This window comes from Aedes albopictus, chromosome 2, assembly GCF_035046485.1.
Source record: "Aedes albopictus strain Foshan chromosome 2, AalbF5, whole genome shotgun sequence".
In the NCBI taxonomy this organism is placed as follows: Eukaryota; Metazoa; Arthropoda; class Insecta; order Diptera; family Culicidae; genus Aedes; species Aedes albopictus.
The window spans coordinates 436457906-436473670 of NC_085137.1; the positions used below are offsets into that span (position 1 = coordinate 436457906).

The 15765-nt window shown below is 42.3% G+C and overlaps 1 protein-coding gene across 1 annotated transcript; it reads right to left on the reverse strand.

The window, feature by feature from the left end:
* Positions 1-6900: 6900 nt before the first annotated feature.
* On the reverse strand, positions 6901-8211 carry LOC109417272 (ceramide-1-phosphate transfer protein). Its single transcript, XM_019691383.3, has 3 exons — positions 8005-8211; positions 7714-7928; positions 6901-7435 (listed from the first exon to the last, which is right to left on the reverse strand). The coding sequence occupies exons 1-3, from the start codon at positions 8118-8120 to the stop codon at positions 7137-7139; spliced, it is 630 nt and encodes a 209-aa protein (XP_019546928.2). The 5' UTR covers positions 8121-8211; the 3' UTR covers positions 6901-7136.
* Positions 8212-15765: the final 7554 nt, after the last annotated feature.

Sequence of the window (15765 nt, forward strand, 5' to 3'; positions counted from 1 at the left end):
ACTCAATCAAATGTGGCCAGTCATTAATGAATTTTATTATAGGAATGAGCACTTCAAAGTTCCAGTTTTCCTGGAAAAATACTGGAGTAAAGAGGGTTTCATGGGGATCAGGAGGTCTCAAGAGCGCATCTGAAGGTCTCAGGGACGTTTAAGGTAGTCTCAATGGCGTCTCAGAAGCTCACAAGAGATCCCTGGGGCTTTAGAGGGTCTCAGGGGTGTTACATGGGGTCCGAGAGGGTTTTAGGGGAATTCAGAGGCATTTTAGGAAGTTTCTGATGATTTTTGGTGGGTTTCAAAGGCGTTACGCATGCCTTTTCTGGGGTTTCAGAAGGTCTTCAGGAATCTTCAGAGAAGTCCAGAGACATTTTGGGAAGCTACAGAGGGAGTCCCAAGGCATTTCAGCAGAGTCACCAGGACAATTCAGGGGAGTTTAAGGGGGTTTCAGGGTCCACCCTAGGGGTCTCATGGGGTTTCAAGAGGTCTCCGTCCGGGAGTCTCAGGATTTTCAATGGCATCTCAGGGACTCACAAAAAATTCCTGGGACCTTCAAAGGGTCTTAGGGGCGTTAGGGTCCAAGAGGATTTTCGGCGGGTTTAGAGGCGTTACCCAGGCGTTTACAGGGGTTTCGGAGGTTCTCAGGTGCGTTACTTGGGATCCGTGGCGGTTTTAGGGGGATATCGGAAGCATTCTAGGAAGTTTCAGAGAATTCTCAGGTACCCTTCCACAAAAACCTTTTAAACATTGAAACGCCTCTTAAATGCCATGAAACGCCCCATAATCGCATCGCATGCATAATCGCATTGAAATTCCCTTTAAATACCCGTAATTCATTTGAAAAACCCCTGAAACCCCTTTGATGCAAGGATGTTCCTGAAACCCTTCTGGTACGACCTGAAATGCCTCGAAACGCCTCTGAATCCTCAGCAATCCCATTCAAACGTCTTTGAAATCACCATTATCAATTTGAAATACTCATTTTTTATCAATTGCATTGGGAATTCCTTCGACAATTTTTATTGGGAATCTTTCGCTAATTTCTTTGAAAAGTCCTTTAACAATGCTTTTGTGAGTTTCTTGTATGCTTCAAATAAACTTTTTTGAAAAAAAAATCCTCATGAATTCTTTAGTAATGCTTCAAAATATGTCGTGGCAATTTCTTAGGAGCTTTCTACGAAAATTTGTTTGAAACTTTCTCCACCCTGTATTTTGGGAATTTCACTGATTTTTTTATCAATTCATTCAGTAAATAATTTAGAAATATCTTTTGGTATTTCTCCGTTGGTAGATTTTTCAGTAATTCTTCTGCAAATTCATTTAGTAGTTACTTCCGAATTTCATCTTGATTTAAAACTTTCTCAGGAAATTCTTATGGAAACTACGTTTGTTATTACTTTGGGAATCTCTTTCAAAATTTCTATTGAAGCTCCTTTCGCAATTCCTTCGAAAATTCCATATGGAGTTCCATTAGGAATTTATTTTGGGATTAGTTTCAGGGTTTTCTATAGAAAACTTCCACGGCAATTTATTCGGAAACTGATTTAAATAATTACTACATCACATCCTCTGGAAATATATCTTAAGCAATTCTTTTGAGGCTTCTTCCCGCAAATTCATTGGAAATTTATTTATGAACTTGTGGTAGTTTTTAAAAAAAGACACGGACACCGTCTTCAGCCAGAGGCTGTAAAGACTGAATGAAACTTAACACTAGACAACGGACACACGGAGCATGCACCAGTGCCCGAGCAGGAGAAAATAGCTAAAGAATAACTAATTCAGGTATGGAAAACCGAATACCTACAACCTGAATGAGGTATTAAGTAGCCCTGCATAAGAGGTAAAATACCTAAAATAATAACTAATGTGTATTCTGTGCATAACGCGTGAATAATGACTTCAGGTATGGCAATACCTAAATAATAATCGGCAATTTTTCCATATAAATAGCTATTTTTCCATAACTGAACAATACCTCAAGCAGTCCTCAAGACCGAACCAATACCTCGTTGAGGTATTTTATCAATGCTCACAAAATACCAAAATAAGTTATTTTCAATACCTGGATAACCGACCAATACCTTGTCTTGGTATGATACCTGACTTTGGTATGCTCCAGTTATGCGCCAGTTATTCATTCCTGCTCGGGTGGTTACGAAGAAGAAACTATTCTCGCGAAAAGTTTCATCGCCCGGAGCGGGAATCGAACCCTCACCCCACAGCATGGTGCGATTAGCAGCTTGGTGACCCTAACCGCACGGCTACGAGGCTCCACAAAAATGACTTTTTGATAGAATGCCCGGAGGGTCGAGTAACATATACCATTCAACTCAGCTCGACGAATTGAGGTGATGTCTGTGTGTGTATGTGGGTGTGCATGTGTGTATGTGTACAAAAAAAAATCACATCACTTTTTGGCAGTAAACCTCAACCGATTTTAATGACCGACGGTTCATTCGACGTGGAATCTGGTCCCATTGTTTCCTATTGAAAATGGGTCGGATCGGTCCAGCCGTTCCGGAGTTCTGGCCGGACCAGTACCCTTGGTTACATAAAAATGTATCAAACACATCAAACAGCGGCATTTTCGATTACCTGATGAACAGTTAGCAAGAAAACAGCCTCAGACCATATCTGAACCGGTAGTGCTCCGGAACCGGTTCTGGGTGTCCCGCCGGAAGTGGCCAAATATAAAAGTGACCCAAATCCATGCATGCGACATATCAAAGCGCGGCTTTTTTGATAACCTAATGAAAGGTTGGCATAAAAAAGACTCGGGCCACATCTGAACCGGTGGTGTTCCGGAAACGGTTCCGGATGCCCCGTAAAAGTGGCCAAATATAAAAGTGATCGAATCCCATGCATGCGGCACATCAAACTGCGACATTCTCGATAACCTGATGAACAGTTAGCATGAAAATAGCCATATCTGAACCGGTAGTGTTTCGGAACCGGTTGCGGGTGTCCCGCCGTGGCCGTATTTAAAAGTGAACAAAACTTATGCATGCGGCACATCAAATCACGGCTTTTCCGACAACTTGATGGACGGTTATCAAGGAAGTAGGATAAGACCACATTAGAGACTATTAGTAGCACCGAAACTAGTTCCGGATTTCCCTCCAGAAGCGGCTAAATATAAAATTGAACCAAATTCATGCATGCGACACAGCAAAGCGCAGCTTTTTTGATAGCTTAATAAACGTTAGCAAGCAATCAGGCTCAGACTATTTAAGAGACTACCGGTAGTGTTCCGCAACCGGTTCAGGGCCGAAAGTGAAACCAAACTCATGCATGCGTTACCTTAAATGATGGCTTTTTAGGTAACATGATGAACAGTTGCAAGAAAATAGACGCAAGTCATATCAGTGTGTTACGCAACCGATTCCGGTTGTCCCACCAGAAATAGTCAAATGTAAAAGACAACTAATACATGCGACATATCAATGACTTATTCAGTAACATGATAAACGGTTAACCAGCAAATAATCTCAGACCATGTTTAGAAAGACCAGTAGTGTTCCAGAACTGGTGACGAAACGAGTAACCCGCAAGAAGTGGTAATATATAAAAGAGAACTAAACCATAGCGGCGTTTTAGATAAGCTACTTATCGGTCAACAAGAAAATAGTCTCAGGCCACATCTAGAACTAGTAATAGTATTTCGGAATCGGTTGTGCGTGTTCCATCGGAAGTGATTTAATAGAAGTGAATCAAAATCATGCATGCGACACATAAAATTGCGGCTTTTTCAAAATAGCCTCAGATCACATTAATTTTCGGCTTTTCAGGAAACCCGATGAACAGTTGACAAGAACAGACCATATCTGAAAAAAAATCAATTTATGAGAAAAATGCAAAAAAAAATACGTTTTCACATTCTAAATTCCATACAAATTTCAATCACAATGCTGAATACGAAGATGCAAGCAATCGCTCCCAAGTTTTGCACCGTTGTTTTGCACGCTAAAAGGAATCGAAAAAGCTTTGTTCCAAGAAATTAACCCTGTCCAATAAGTACATATTCGACGAGTAAGGCACTATCACCACTAGGTGGATCAATCTGGTTTTTTTATAAGAATTGATCGCTTTTTGAAATTCATACTTCTTTTGAAAATTCCCTCGGTAATTCCTTTGGAAACTGCCTCAGCATATTTTTTTTTGTGAATTGATGTGGCCAGATTATCTAGGAATACTTGGCAAAATCTTAAGGAATTCATTCGATAATTTCTTTTCGAAAATTAATTCGGTATTTCTTTTTTTGGCACCTTTCTAAGTATTTCTTATTGCCTGGGGCGATTCCTTTGGAAACTTCTCAAAAAGTTTTTTTGAAAAAAATATTTTTAAATTCCTTCGAGCCTCTGGAGCCGACCTATTGATACCTGATGATCGAGAAAGTCCCTTTCTGGATTCTAGCGCATCCTTCTCAGGAATCTAGATCAGCCCATCTCTGGATTCCGAACATTTTTTTTAGAATCACTCTCTGGATTCTAGGTGAATTTCACTTAATAACGTGGCCCTCTTAGGATCCCTCACAGAGTTCTGGGGCAAACTGATTCATGATTCTAATGGGATGTCTGTCAATAAAGAATTTCTCTCAGGGTTCTAGGAGAATCCATCTCAGGATTCTAGAAGAATCCGCCAGGGAGTTCTGGGGATATCCGTCTAAGCATTCTGGGAGAATCCCGAGGAAAAACTTCTTTCGTGATATTCTGAGGCCATCCATTACAGGATTCAGGGAGAATCCATCTCGGGAATCTATGGAAATCTCTCAGGATTCTGGAAGAATTCCTTTTAAATCTCAGAAAACTGGAATGATCTCTCCCAGGATTCTAGGGAAATCCTTAATAGAATTCAGGGAGAACTCCTACTGGAAGAGGCTTTCTCTCTTTTCTGGGATAAGGTCTCTCAGGATGCTGGTGTGATAATTTTAAGCATGTTGATGAAATCTCTCACATAATTTTAGAGGAACCCTCAAAATTATGGAAGAGGCCTCTTAAAAATCCTGGAGGAATTTTTTGCAGCAGTATATGGGAACACCTATCAGAATTCTACGGAATCTCTGGATTCTAAGAAAATTCATTTCAGGAATTTGAGGTATTGCCTACCGAGGGTGAAATCCCTTTCAGGATTCTAAGAATTTTCTGGATGATCTGGGATGATTCCTCTTAGGACCCCACTCAGAATTCTAAGGGAATCTTTCTCAGCATTCTTAGCAACTCCTCTCAGACTTCTTGGAGAATCATACTAAGCATTCTCAGAATTGTGGCAAAATTTCTCTTCGAATATTTGGGAATATGGGGGTATATTTCTTAAGATTTTGGGGAATCCTACACAGGATTCTGCGTAAGATCCTTTAAAGATTCTGGGGGAATATCACTAAGAATTCTGCGGGTACTCTTCCCAAGATCCTCTAAAAATTCGGTTTTCTGGGAAAATTCTCGTCAGGATTCTGGAGGATTTGTCTCATTATTCTGTAGAAATCCTTGGGATGCTGGGGCTATATTTTTCAAGATTCTAGGGCATTTTCTTTCAGAATACATAAGAGACCCGATTTTGTCAGCCCCTTCTCGGAACATATGTTTTGCGCTCTGCAAAAACTTAAAGAGGTTTTCAAACTTTTTATCCCTGTATGTTCTGCATCTCAGTTGTAGGTTGATGATAAACAATAATAAATCAGTTAAAATTTGACTGTAAGATAATGAGAGCAAGAAGTTTGTCGCAAAATGAGGCTGACAATATCGGGTACTTACTGTAATTAATTCAGATTGTGAGCAGAGAAATTAAGATTTTAGCCTGGGCTCGTGGCGCAATTGGTCACACGTTTGCTTCATAAGCAGATGGTCATGGGTTCGATCCCAACCGCGGCACTTTTGTCAGTTGCTCTTTCCCCCTGAGAGCAGCTGACACTGACCCTGAGAGCTCATGACTCAAACGGACCCGGATACATGGACATCGGCGAACGGCACCTCATAATGGACCCCCAATCGGACTGGAAAAAGAAACAAGCAACAGACACACATCCTCGTGCTCATCATTCTACCATGATAGGATAGAAAGTGAAAGCAGTGCAACGGCAACCAGTTCAATATAGTGCCTAGGGTAATTTTCCAATTGTTGCACGGCTAAAAACTCGCATATTGTTTCACACTCTATGTTATTCTTATGAGGTGTGCAATAATTGGCGAATTTTTAGCCGTGCAACAATTGGAAAATTACCCTAGGCACTGTACAAAGTGTAAGTACAGCTTCCAATTGGAATCGCTCACGCAGTGCCCTAGTGGACAAAAGAGCTGTAAATTAGGTTAAGGGATTGAAGAATAAAAAAACCATCAGGCGTTTTTGTGAGGTTATATAAAGTTGATCAGAACTTCGGACTAAAATAATTGAACATTTTGAAAACTTATAAGAGTTTTGTGATACTTTCCACATTCTACGTACTTTAGACATTCGTCGTCTTTAATCTTTTTAGTACATTAGCTGAAACTCATCCTACCCCGTAACGTGGGTAGATCACCTTAGAATGGTGCGTTGCGGTGTAAGATCTACCAAATCAAATTTTGATCTTGATATTTACTGTATTTTTAAATATTCCAAGATCAAAGTTTGATGTTCTTTTCCTTGTGTTTCCAACTCAGGTTGGAACTGAATCAAAAACGAAAACGACATAAGAGAAGGTATAGAGCGCAGCGGGCAACATGGAAGGAATTAGGGGCTGTCCATAAACCACGTGGTCATTTTTTTGTGACTTTTCAACCCCCCCCCCCCCCCCCCCCCCCGCGTGGTCATTAGTCCATACAATTTTTTTTATTTGTCCATACAAAATGGTCATTGGTCGAACCCCCCCCCCCCATGACCACGTGGTTTATGGACAGCCCATTACAGATCATACAAAATACCGAAACCTTTGTAAATTTGAAACAGGCACGTGTTGGTATTTATTATCACAAAAGAAAGCACATTTTGCATTGAAGGAGATACGTAGTTGAATTATTTTACTACTCGTGACACATAATTCACCGAAAATTTAATTCACTGTAACAGTAATAATCGTACAACTGCCAATTCCATTTTGAATAGAGTATTGATCTCAATCTGTGGCGTGGAAACTTTTCTAAGAAATGTAGTATTCTGCCTATGGCTCAAGGTAGACCATGAAGTCCGTAGTTCGTGTACAGTGAATGTGTCCGATCGTACACCGCCCGGCCTGTATGCAACATCTCCGGTAGCAGCTTGAGTGTAGCATTGGCATCGTCGCACATCTTCTCCAGCAGTTCGTTTCTGGTGGGCAGTGAGTACATGGCCATGATGGCACCTTTACGAATTATCCACGGATGGAACTCCGCCAGTGTGTCGTTGTAGGCCGCCTGACAGACGCCGCTGGTTTTGGCGTCAGCTGTTTCTAGCTCCGATAGTTGCTTGAGAAATTCATAGATGAAATCTGTGGGAGATGTCAAATATAAGAAACTTATAGAAAATTGCAAACTTTGCAATCAGTTACGGAACTATTTCATGTAGGTATATCGAAATACAAATAAAGGTAATGCAATAGAAGTTCATTTTTTTTTTCAATCAATAAATAGAGATATGAAAAACAAACAAATCCTCAGTTAGTCATGAAAACTTTCTTATCGAAGTGCACCTGCAACCCCGATAAGATAAGCTACTTTCCAGCACACTGATAACCAAGATCCACTTAAGATAACGACCCAAACTTACTCAAACCCCGATGAAGTCGTTGCATAGTTCGACAACCAGATATGTAGCCCTTTTTGTGCACCAATCCATTACTCGTCTCGTAATCCATCATCTTCCGCACGGACTCGAAATGTGCACCGTGGCTTTGATCGTGGCGAAGACTTTCCAGAATCCGTACCTTTTCTTTGATTTCGTTGCAAATGAATCCAAATACAGTTCCCATCACTGATAAGAATCTTTCGAGAGAAAAATAAGTAAACTCATTACATGTATTTGATAAAGAAAATAAACTGGATCTTCAGATCAACCTACTTGTTCAGTTCCCGAAAGGCCTCCAAGTAAGGATCGATGAGAACGTCATCGTTTCCGACGTAGCATCGTTCAAAGTAGGACTGCACTTTTTGGAGATCAAATTTTTCCTCCGGCATGATGGATATGTTTGAATATCACAGAACAAAGAAATTTTGGCACGCCCAACTGGCCAAGGAGACGTGCGAACGATAACTGCGCGGAAAAAAATGGATAAGCTACGCGCTTCGATTCGGTTCAAATTTGCCATGCCGAACATATTGACGAAATCCAGACTTTCGGTAGCCAACAACGATAAGAAACCCCGAACATAGTTGAACGGGTATAGCTAATTTGTTGATAAGAGAGCATAAATCCTGAGCAGCTTAGCCTATTGCTGGGGGTACCACAAAGCAGTTACCTGGCTGATATGCATATCACTATGCTTGTATAAATCGTGATAAATCTGTTCACTTAGACAAACCGACATCTACATCTGCTCCAACTTGGCGTCGTAAACGAAAGAATCATTACTTTACCTTAACGGTCAGACTAAGGCATGAGTGTCCTCTGCTGTATGTACATAGGAGTCGTCTCCGGTCTACTCGGTCCATGGCTGTGTGTCTCCAGTTTCGCACTCTGCAATCGTCCTCCACTTGATCGATCCACCTAGCTCGCTGCGCACCACGTCTTCTTGTACCGGTCGGATGAATCTCATCTCGAGTACCATTTTATTCGGGTTGCTATTCGATACCTGATTACGTGACCCGCACACCATAGCCTGTCGATTTTTGCAGTGTGGACGATGGTTGGTTCTCTCAACAGCTGATGCAGATTATGATTCATTCGCCTTTTTCATGTCCCGTCTTCCATCTGCACTCCGGCGTAGATTATACGCAACATCTTCCGTTCGAAAACTCCAAGGGCGCGTTGGCCCTCTGCACGTAGGGTCCATGCTTTGTGCCCATAGAGAACACCTGTCTAATAAGCGTTTTGTAGATAGTTAACGTGGGACGATTTTCACGAAGTCCGTTCAGCTGCTTGGTTTTGCTGATGATATTGATATTATTGCTCGTATATTTGAGACGATGGCGGAAACGTACATCCGACTAAAGAGTGAAGCCAGGCGAATCGGATTAGTCATTAATGTGTCGAAGACAAAGTACATGATGGCAAGGCGGTTGAAGAATTCGTGTACTTGGACTCACTGGTGACCGCCGACAACGACACCAGCAGAGAAATTCAGAGGCGCATTGTGGCAGGAAATCGTGCTTACTTTGAACTCCGCAGAACTCTACGATCGAATAAAGTTCGCCGTAACACGAAGTTAACTATCTACAAAACGCTGATTAGACCGGTCGTCCTCTATGGGCACGAGACATGGACCCTACGTGCAGAGGACCAACGCGCCCTTGGAGTTTTCGAACGGAAGGTGTTGCGTACCATCTACGACGGAGTGCAGATGGAAGACGGGACTTGGAGAAGGCGAATGAAGCACGAGCTGCATCAGCTGCTGAGAGAACCAACCATCGTCCATACCGCGAAAATCGGGAGGCTACGGTGGGCGGGTCACGTCATCAGGATGTCGGATAGCAACCCGACTAAAATGGTTCTCGAGAGTCATCCGACCGGTACAAGAAGACGTGGTGCGCAGCGAGCTAGGTGGGTCGACCAAGTGGAGGACGATCTGCGGACCCTACGCAGAGTGCAGAACTGGAGACAAACAGCCATGGATCGAGTGGAAAAGAAGACGGCTACTATGTACAGCAGAGGCCACCCCGGCCTTAGCCTGATCGGTAAGGTAAGATAGTTAACTTCGTGTGACGGTGAACTTTGTTCGATCGTAGAGTTCTGCGGAGTCCAAAGTAAGCTCGATTTCCTGCCACAATGCGTCTCTGAATTTCTCTGCTGGTTTCGTTGTCGGCGGTCACCAGTGAGTCCAAGTACACGAATTCTTCAACCTTCTCGATTTCATCACCTTCTTCTTCTTCCTCTTCTTCTTCTTCTTCTTTATGACTCTACGTCCTCTCTGGGACTTGGGCCTGCCTCACTTCAACTTAGTGTTCTTTGAGCACTTCCACAGTTATTAATTGAAGGGCTTTCTTTGCCTGCCATTGCATGAATTTGTATATTGTGTGGCAAGTACAATGATACACTATGCCCAGGGAGTCGAGAAAATTTTCCCGACCGAAACGGGAATCGAACCCACCGTCTCCGGATTGGCGATCCGCCTTAACCACTAGGCTAACTGGAGACCCGCCGATTTCATCACCGTTGATAGAAATTCGGGGTGGCGGGCGCGGTGATTCCTCCCTGGAACCCTTTGCCATCATGTACTTTGTCTTCGACACATTCACCCTCATTCTTGTTTACGGACGTATACACTTTCGAACGTTTTTGGTTCGATCGAATCAGTAGGCCATTTGATTTTGCTGGCGTAAACGGGAATGCGAACGATTTTCGTTCGAAAGTGGATTCGATCGAAAACAAGAATGAGGGTGATTATTGGGTAATCCGATTCGCCTGGTTTCACTCTTTAGTCGGTTGTACGTTTCCACCATCGTCTCAAATTTACGAGCAATAATATGAATATCATCAGCTAAACCAAGCAGCTGAACGGACTTCCTGAAAATCGTTCCACTCGTGTTTATCCCCGCTTTCCTAATTACACCCTCTACTCTACACCTTGTTGAACAGCAAGCACGAAAGACCATTACCTACACGGAACCAGAAATCAACCCAAATATAGGTTCTTTTCACTCATATCGGCTCTTACGTGCGAGAATTTGGCTATATCGCGTTAAAGCTCTGAGTGGGTAGTTTCCGTTTGATGCCGGCAGAAAATTGCAATCCATCGCAAAGTTCTTTCTACCTAGCGTTAACTTTCGAAGTACCCTAGTGGGTTGAAATAAACCCACTTTAGGGTAAACGGCAAAAAACCCAAATTTGGCTTCTCGCACGGACATTATCGGCTAGGTAGCTGCATCTCGCTTTGTTTTTGACAACAATGCGAGCGGGAGAGCGAGGAAACAACCCACTGCTGGGTAAAAAGTTCAAGCGGTATACTTATTTTTGCGTTCTTTTAACGTATTTTTAGGTAATCTGTTTTTTCCGTGTACCCGTAACCCTCTGCGAGATTCGAAGGGAGTCGAGATTGTCCCTGATACTCGAACTACGTACATCACTCGATCCATCGTCGCCTTGATCAATCGTATCAGTTTATCCGGGAATCCGTATTCGTGCATAATCTGCCATAGCTGTTTGTGGAGTTTAGGATTTTACTCCTCAGCGAGAACCACCCACTGACCCGTGGTGGTTGCTGCACCGGGAGGTGCGTCCGATGTGGTCGACAACTTGCCAAAGAAAGAGGCAGAGTCGATGTGCTACGCACGCACATCGATGGAGCCAGTGTTGCTGGTGCATGGCGTGTCAACTGTGGGCTCAACCGTCAACTGACAGCTGCTCGAGGGGTAGGTTGCATATAATACCAGCGCCGAGCAATAGGGTATCCCACATCCCACTTCTTCTCTAAAAAAAATCTCGGTGTCTAGGAACCGAAACAATTTATAAATATTTTTTTTTTTTATCTGTATTAACGAGATTTTTTGCCCTAGGCTAGTTCATCTCGGGACCCACGATTTACTTCCCTTCCGAAGGAAGAACTCACATTTTGCGAGTTTGTCGGGAGTGGGATTCGATCCCAGGTCCTCGGCGTGATGGTCAAGTGTTCTAACCATCACACCAGATCCGCTCCACTGTTTATAAATATGAATCTGGCCAAATGAAGATGTTACAATGTATTTATTGTGACCAGAGGTTCCATTCTTGATCATCAGTACGCTCATCCTTTTAGCTCTTTACTGCTGCATGCTGACGAATAGTCAAACGACTGATTTTCCATTGCTCTGTTTTGGACTGCTAATAACTATGCATGGCTATGATGATTATTTAGCCAAGCCAGCTTTGCTTTTTAATAATTCCCACGACATACCGTACCGTACCCAAGCAGCACCTGCAACATCATCCAAAATGTGGATTTCTATGCTTTGATCTAAATGACTTGCACTGAAAGCACACGCAACTTCCATCTTGTCAATTGAGTTGCATTTAAACCACCAAATACCTCGTGTTTGACATCGTGAAGGCGGAGCTAACATATTTCTCACAAGTGATAAAACAATTAGTTTGCTTTAAATGTTACAGTCATGCAGCATCTAACTCTGTTTGTTTGTTCAGATTATGTACCAAATGTTTTGCGAAAAACTTGCGGGTCTTTTTATTTTTACAGTTCTCTAACTTGTGACAAAGAAGGTGCAATAAAGTAACAAGTTACTTCAGTAGCTTGCTGGTACTGGCTTTGAAACAAGTCTTGTTGCTTGGGTATCCACTAACCATTACAACAGTATAGCCCAGTATTACAACAGCCACTTTCAATATAAGCATTAATAGTTGGTTTGTGTCTGTATATTACTGATTCTTTTCTCATGGCGCCTGCATGTCACATTCCAGCATAAAGCAAATCTGACTGATCCTAAATATAATTTATGTGCGTTACATCAGTGTGAAGTGCACAACATGTCACAACTATTAGCAAAGCGAGCTTCCAAAAGCTGTGATAGATAACTAAGTTTCTATGTGTTAATAATTTATACTTTTACAATTTATTTTCGAACTACAGTAGACGTTCGATAACTGCAACATGTTTACGTTTCACTTAGCGAATAAAATTCGATAACTGCAACGTCAGATTGGCGTCAACAACCCATCAATTGACGTAAAATGAACGTAAAATTCATTCGACTGTTCATTCGGGTTAACCTGGCGCACCGTTTTGACGGAAAGCGGTGCGATAACTGCAAATTTGTTGCACTTACCGGACTTGCAGTTAGAAAGCATTGCAGTTAAACCGTTTGCACCGACTGAACGTCTACTGTATTGCCTCTTCTTTAGCACCTTTGGTCCATTTACCTACACTGATAGCCAAGAGTTCAGTTATCTGTATCTTTTCCTTTTTTTCTACAACCCCAATGAGACTTTGCCTGCCTCTTTAATTTAATGTTCTTTGATCACTTTCACAGTTACTAATTGAATGTCTTTCTTTGTCCAAGTCAGGGAAGCCAAGAAAGCTACCCGTCCAGAACATGATTTACACTCCCATCGATGACAATCCAAACCCTTCTCCAAGAGGCTTACCAGAGATCCCCCTGCTTGTTCCTCCGAATCTCATTGCCGTGCATCGCACACGGCTATACTTCCAAATCTCAACCAATAATATCGGCAGTTTTCATAAAGTACCAAGCGTCCCGTCTTGATTCTGATTGTTCTTTGAACCACGAGCGTCCCGCTTCATGGAATTCCTGAATCACAAGCAAGTGTCCCATCTTGTTGCTGATTCTTAATCACACGTGTGTCCCACATCGTGAAACCTTTTAAAGAACACCAAGCTTCCCGCCGTGTTTGAATCTCGTCACGCGTATCCGAACACTACGATACATCGAGCGTCCTACCTCGAAAGCTCGAAATCAAACATGAAGATCATCAATTGCATCCCCCATCGTGGTATTGCGCAAATAATATCAGAGCGTTCCATTTTTATGCCAACGCAATCACCAAACATATTTCTACAATAATAAGCGAACTTTGAATTTTTTTTTTTTTTGAAACCAGTCACATTTCTATAAATCACGCATCTAGTGTCTTCGAAACAAACGCAATTAAACACACTATTGTATACAACGAACTGCACCGTGACAATCGTTGCAACACCCGGAATATTTCACTTCAAAATAGCCTATTAGATTCCATCGTAAACCACGTTCAAATAGTGACTACGGAAAGCTGCTGATACGGAACGAAAAAACAAAATGGAAGTAAAAAGCACGCACTGTATGCTTCGTAAACAAAGCATACATAATAGTACAAGTAAATTCAATATATTGTACAATCATGGCACGACGTAACAAATCCCTTTTCGTTTCGATATTTAACTCAGTTTGAACGCACACTAAGCGTACCACGCAGTGCTCCCTGTCTACGATAAACATTACCAACTTGCTCCTAATGGATCATTGCTCAGAGAGATTGATTCTCTAGCAACACCTGCCTTAAGCACATTCAAAGCAAAGCAACTGCCATCGCTGCAAAGAGACTGAAGGGTGAAATACTAAAATGTGTGTCGTTTTGGGCGCGATGGTCACAATAATTCGCTGGACTGGCAACATCAAGTGAACGCCTTCATTCACAATGCTTTTGGGCTTATAATGCCTTTTACATTTTGCAGTCCAGACACGAATGCCACAGAAGTGGTAAAGTGTCATTAATAAACATTTATAATAATAATTTTGCAGTCAAAATTATGTCGGGGCAGCCGGGAAGAACTATATATCACAGACACACTATGTTTCTATCATCCATCCTGAAATCATTCATAGCATTCACTGTGACATGAATCACCAAAATCGCACTAAAAAATCTTCTCGCTTCCTAGCGTAGGCAAGCACCATGCACAGTAGATATTCCTTTGATCAGATAATAAACAATCTCTCCAATCATTTCATATAGGATGCCGAGACCAAGGGAACTAACAACACTATATTTTCCATCATATGGCAGATATATAATCCATATTACTCATCGATTTACCCACATCGAACCTCTCACTTCTCGTGTGTCTCACATCGAGTCATCAATTGTCTTTATTGAGTGTCCAAACTCATGGCAGACCAGCACAAGTCATCTCAGTATTCCTTCATTTGTTCTACTTCTGCATCTCTATCGAGTGTCCCATCTCGTATGAGGTTCTCTTAGTAGGTCGAGCGTCCCACCTCGAGCCAATGGAATCTCCGTGGAGTGTCCCAACTCGTGGCAGATTCTTTCACACGTCGAGCGTCCTGCCTCGAGCCGCTGTCGGAATCTCCATCAGTCCCAGTGGCAGATTCTTGATTTCCACAAGAGCGTCCCGCTCCATTTTCTTCAATGTCAATGTCCCATTGACTTTAGTGCACTAAATTCCACTAGTGAGTCAGTCTGTGTGATTTGTTCTCGCTTGCATCAAATTTTCGTATATACGGCATTGACATGTGTTGCCAGTGTTGGTTCCTATCCTACAAATGCAAAAACCACTGGTCGTAAGGATGCTACCTTTGGCAAAGAATATAAAAGGATGGTCCAGATCAGATAGCAGAAAAAAAAAGCATTCCAAACACTGCACTACCTAGTAGTTTTCCAAGCGACACTAAAGCTCTCACAGAAACTGAGGAGAAACCATACCCACCGACATACCGGTCGGTGCCATACCTTCCGAATACTCTCCCTGGAATAATTATGAAAAGTTCGCTGATAGATTTAGCCGAGAATAAAACGATTCTAACCACGACGCACTGCTCGCGGTAGAAAACACACAAACATTAGTGCTTGTGGGCTGATGTGACTCTAATACTCATGCCGTTTTCCCAATCTCAATCTATCAGTGTTCCGAAACAATGCCTGGCTGCAAAATTTTCCTTCTCAGTTCCGCACTTCAACTACCAACACTTGTCACACGTCTTCGCACGACCGGTTGCAAAGCAAACAAAAATGAATCAAACACGTGTGGTCCTGCAGCAAGCCTTCAATCTTCAGCAGATACACTCAACACAAAATTATTTTCCCCCACGCGCTGGTACCGCGATGATGAGCACATTGGTTTGCCCGAAATTTTTTTTGTCACATTTTTCCTCGTCGCAATATTAACCAGCTTTGTTTCCAATTCACTCCAATTTTCACACTTACCGTTCGATTCACTGA

Coding starts and splice junctions, on each gene's coding strand:
- LOC109417272 (XM_019691383.3), bottom strand. CDS start 8,120: ATGCCGGAGGAAAAATTTGATCTCCAAAAAGTGCAGTCCTACTTTGAA. Junction 7,929..8,004: donor GCCTTTCGGGAACTGAACAA/GTAGGTTGATCT, acceptor TTCTCTCGAAAG/ATTCTTATCAGTGATGGGAA. Junction 7,436..7,713: donor ACGACTTCATCGGGGTTTGA/GTAAGTTTGGGT, acceptor CATCTCCCACAG/ATTTCATCTATGAATTTCTC.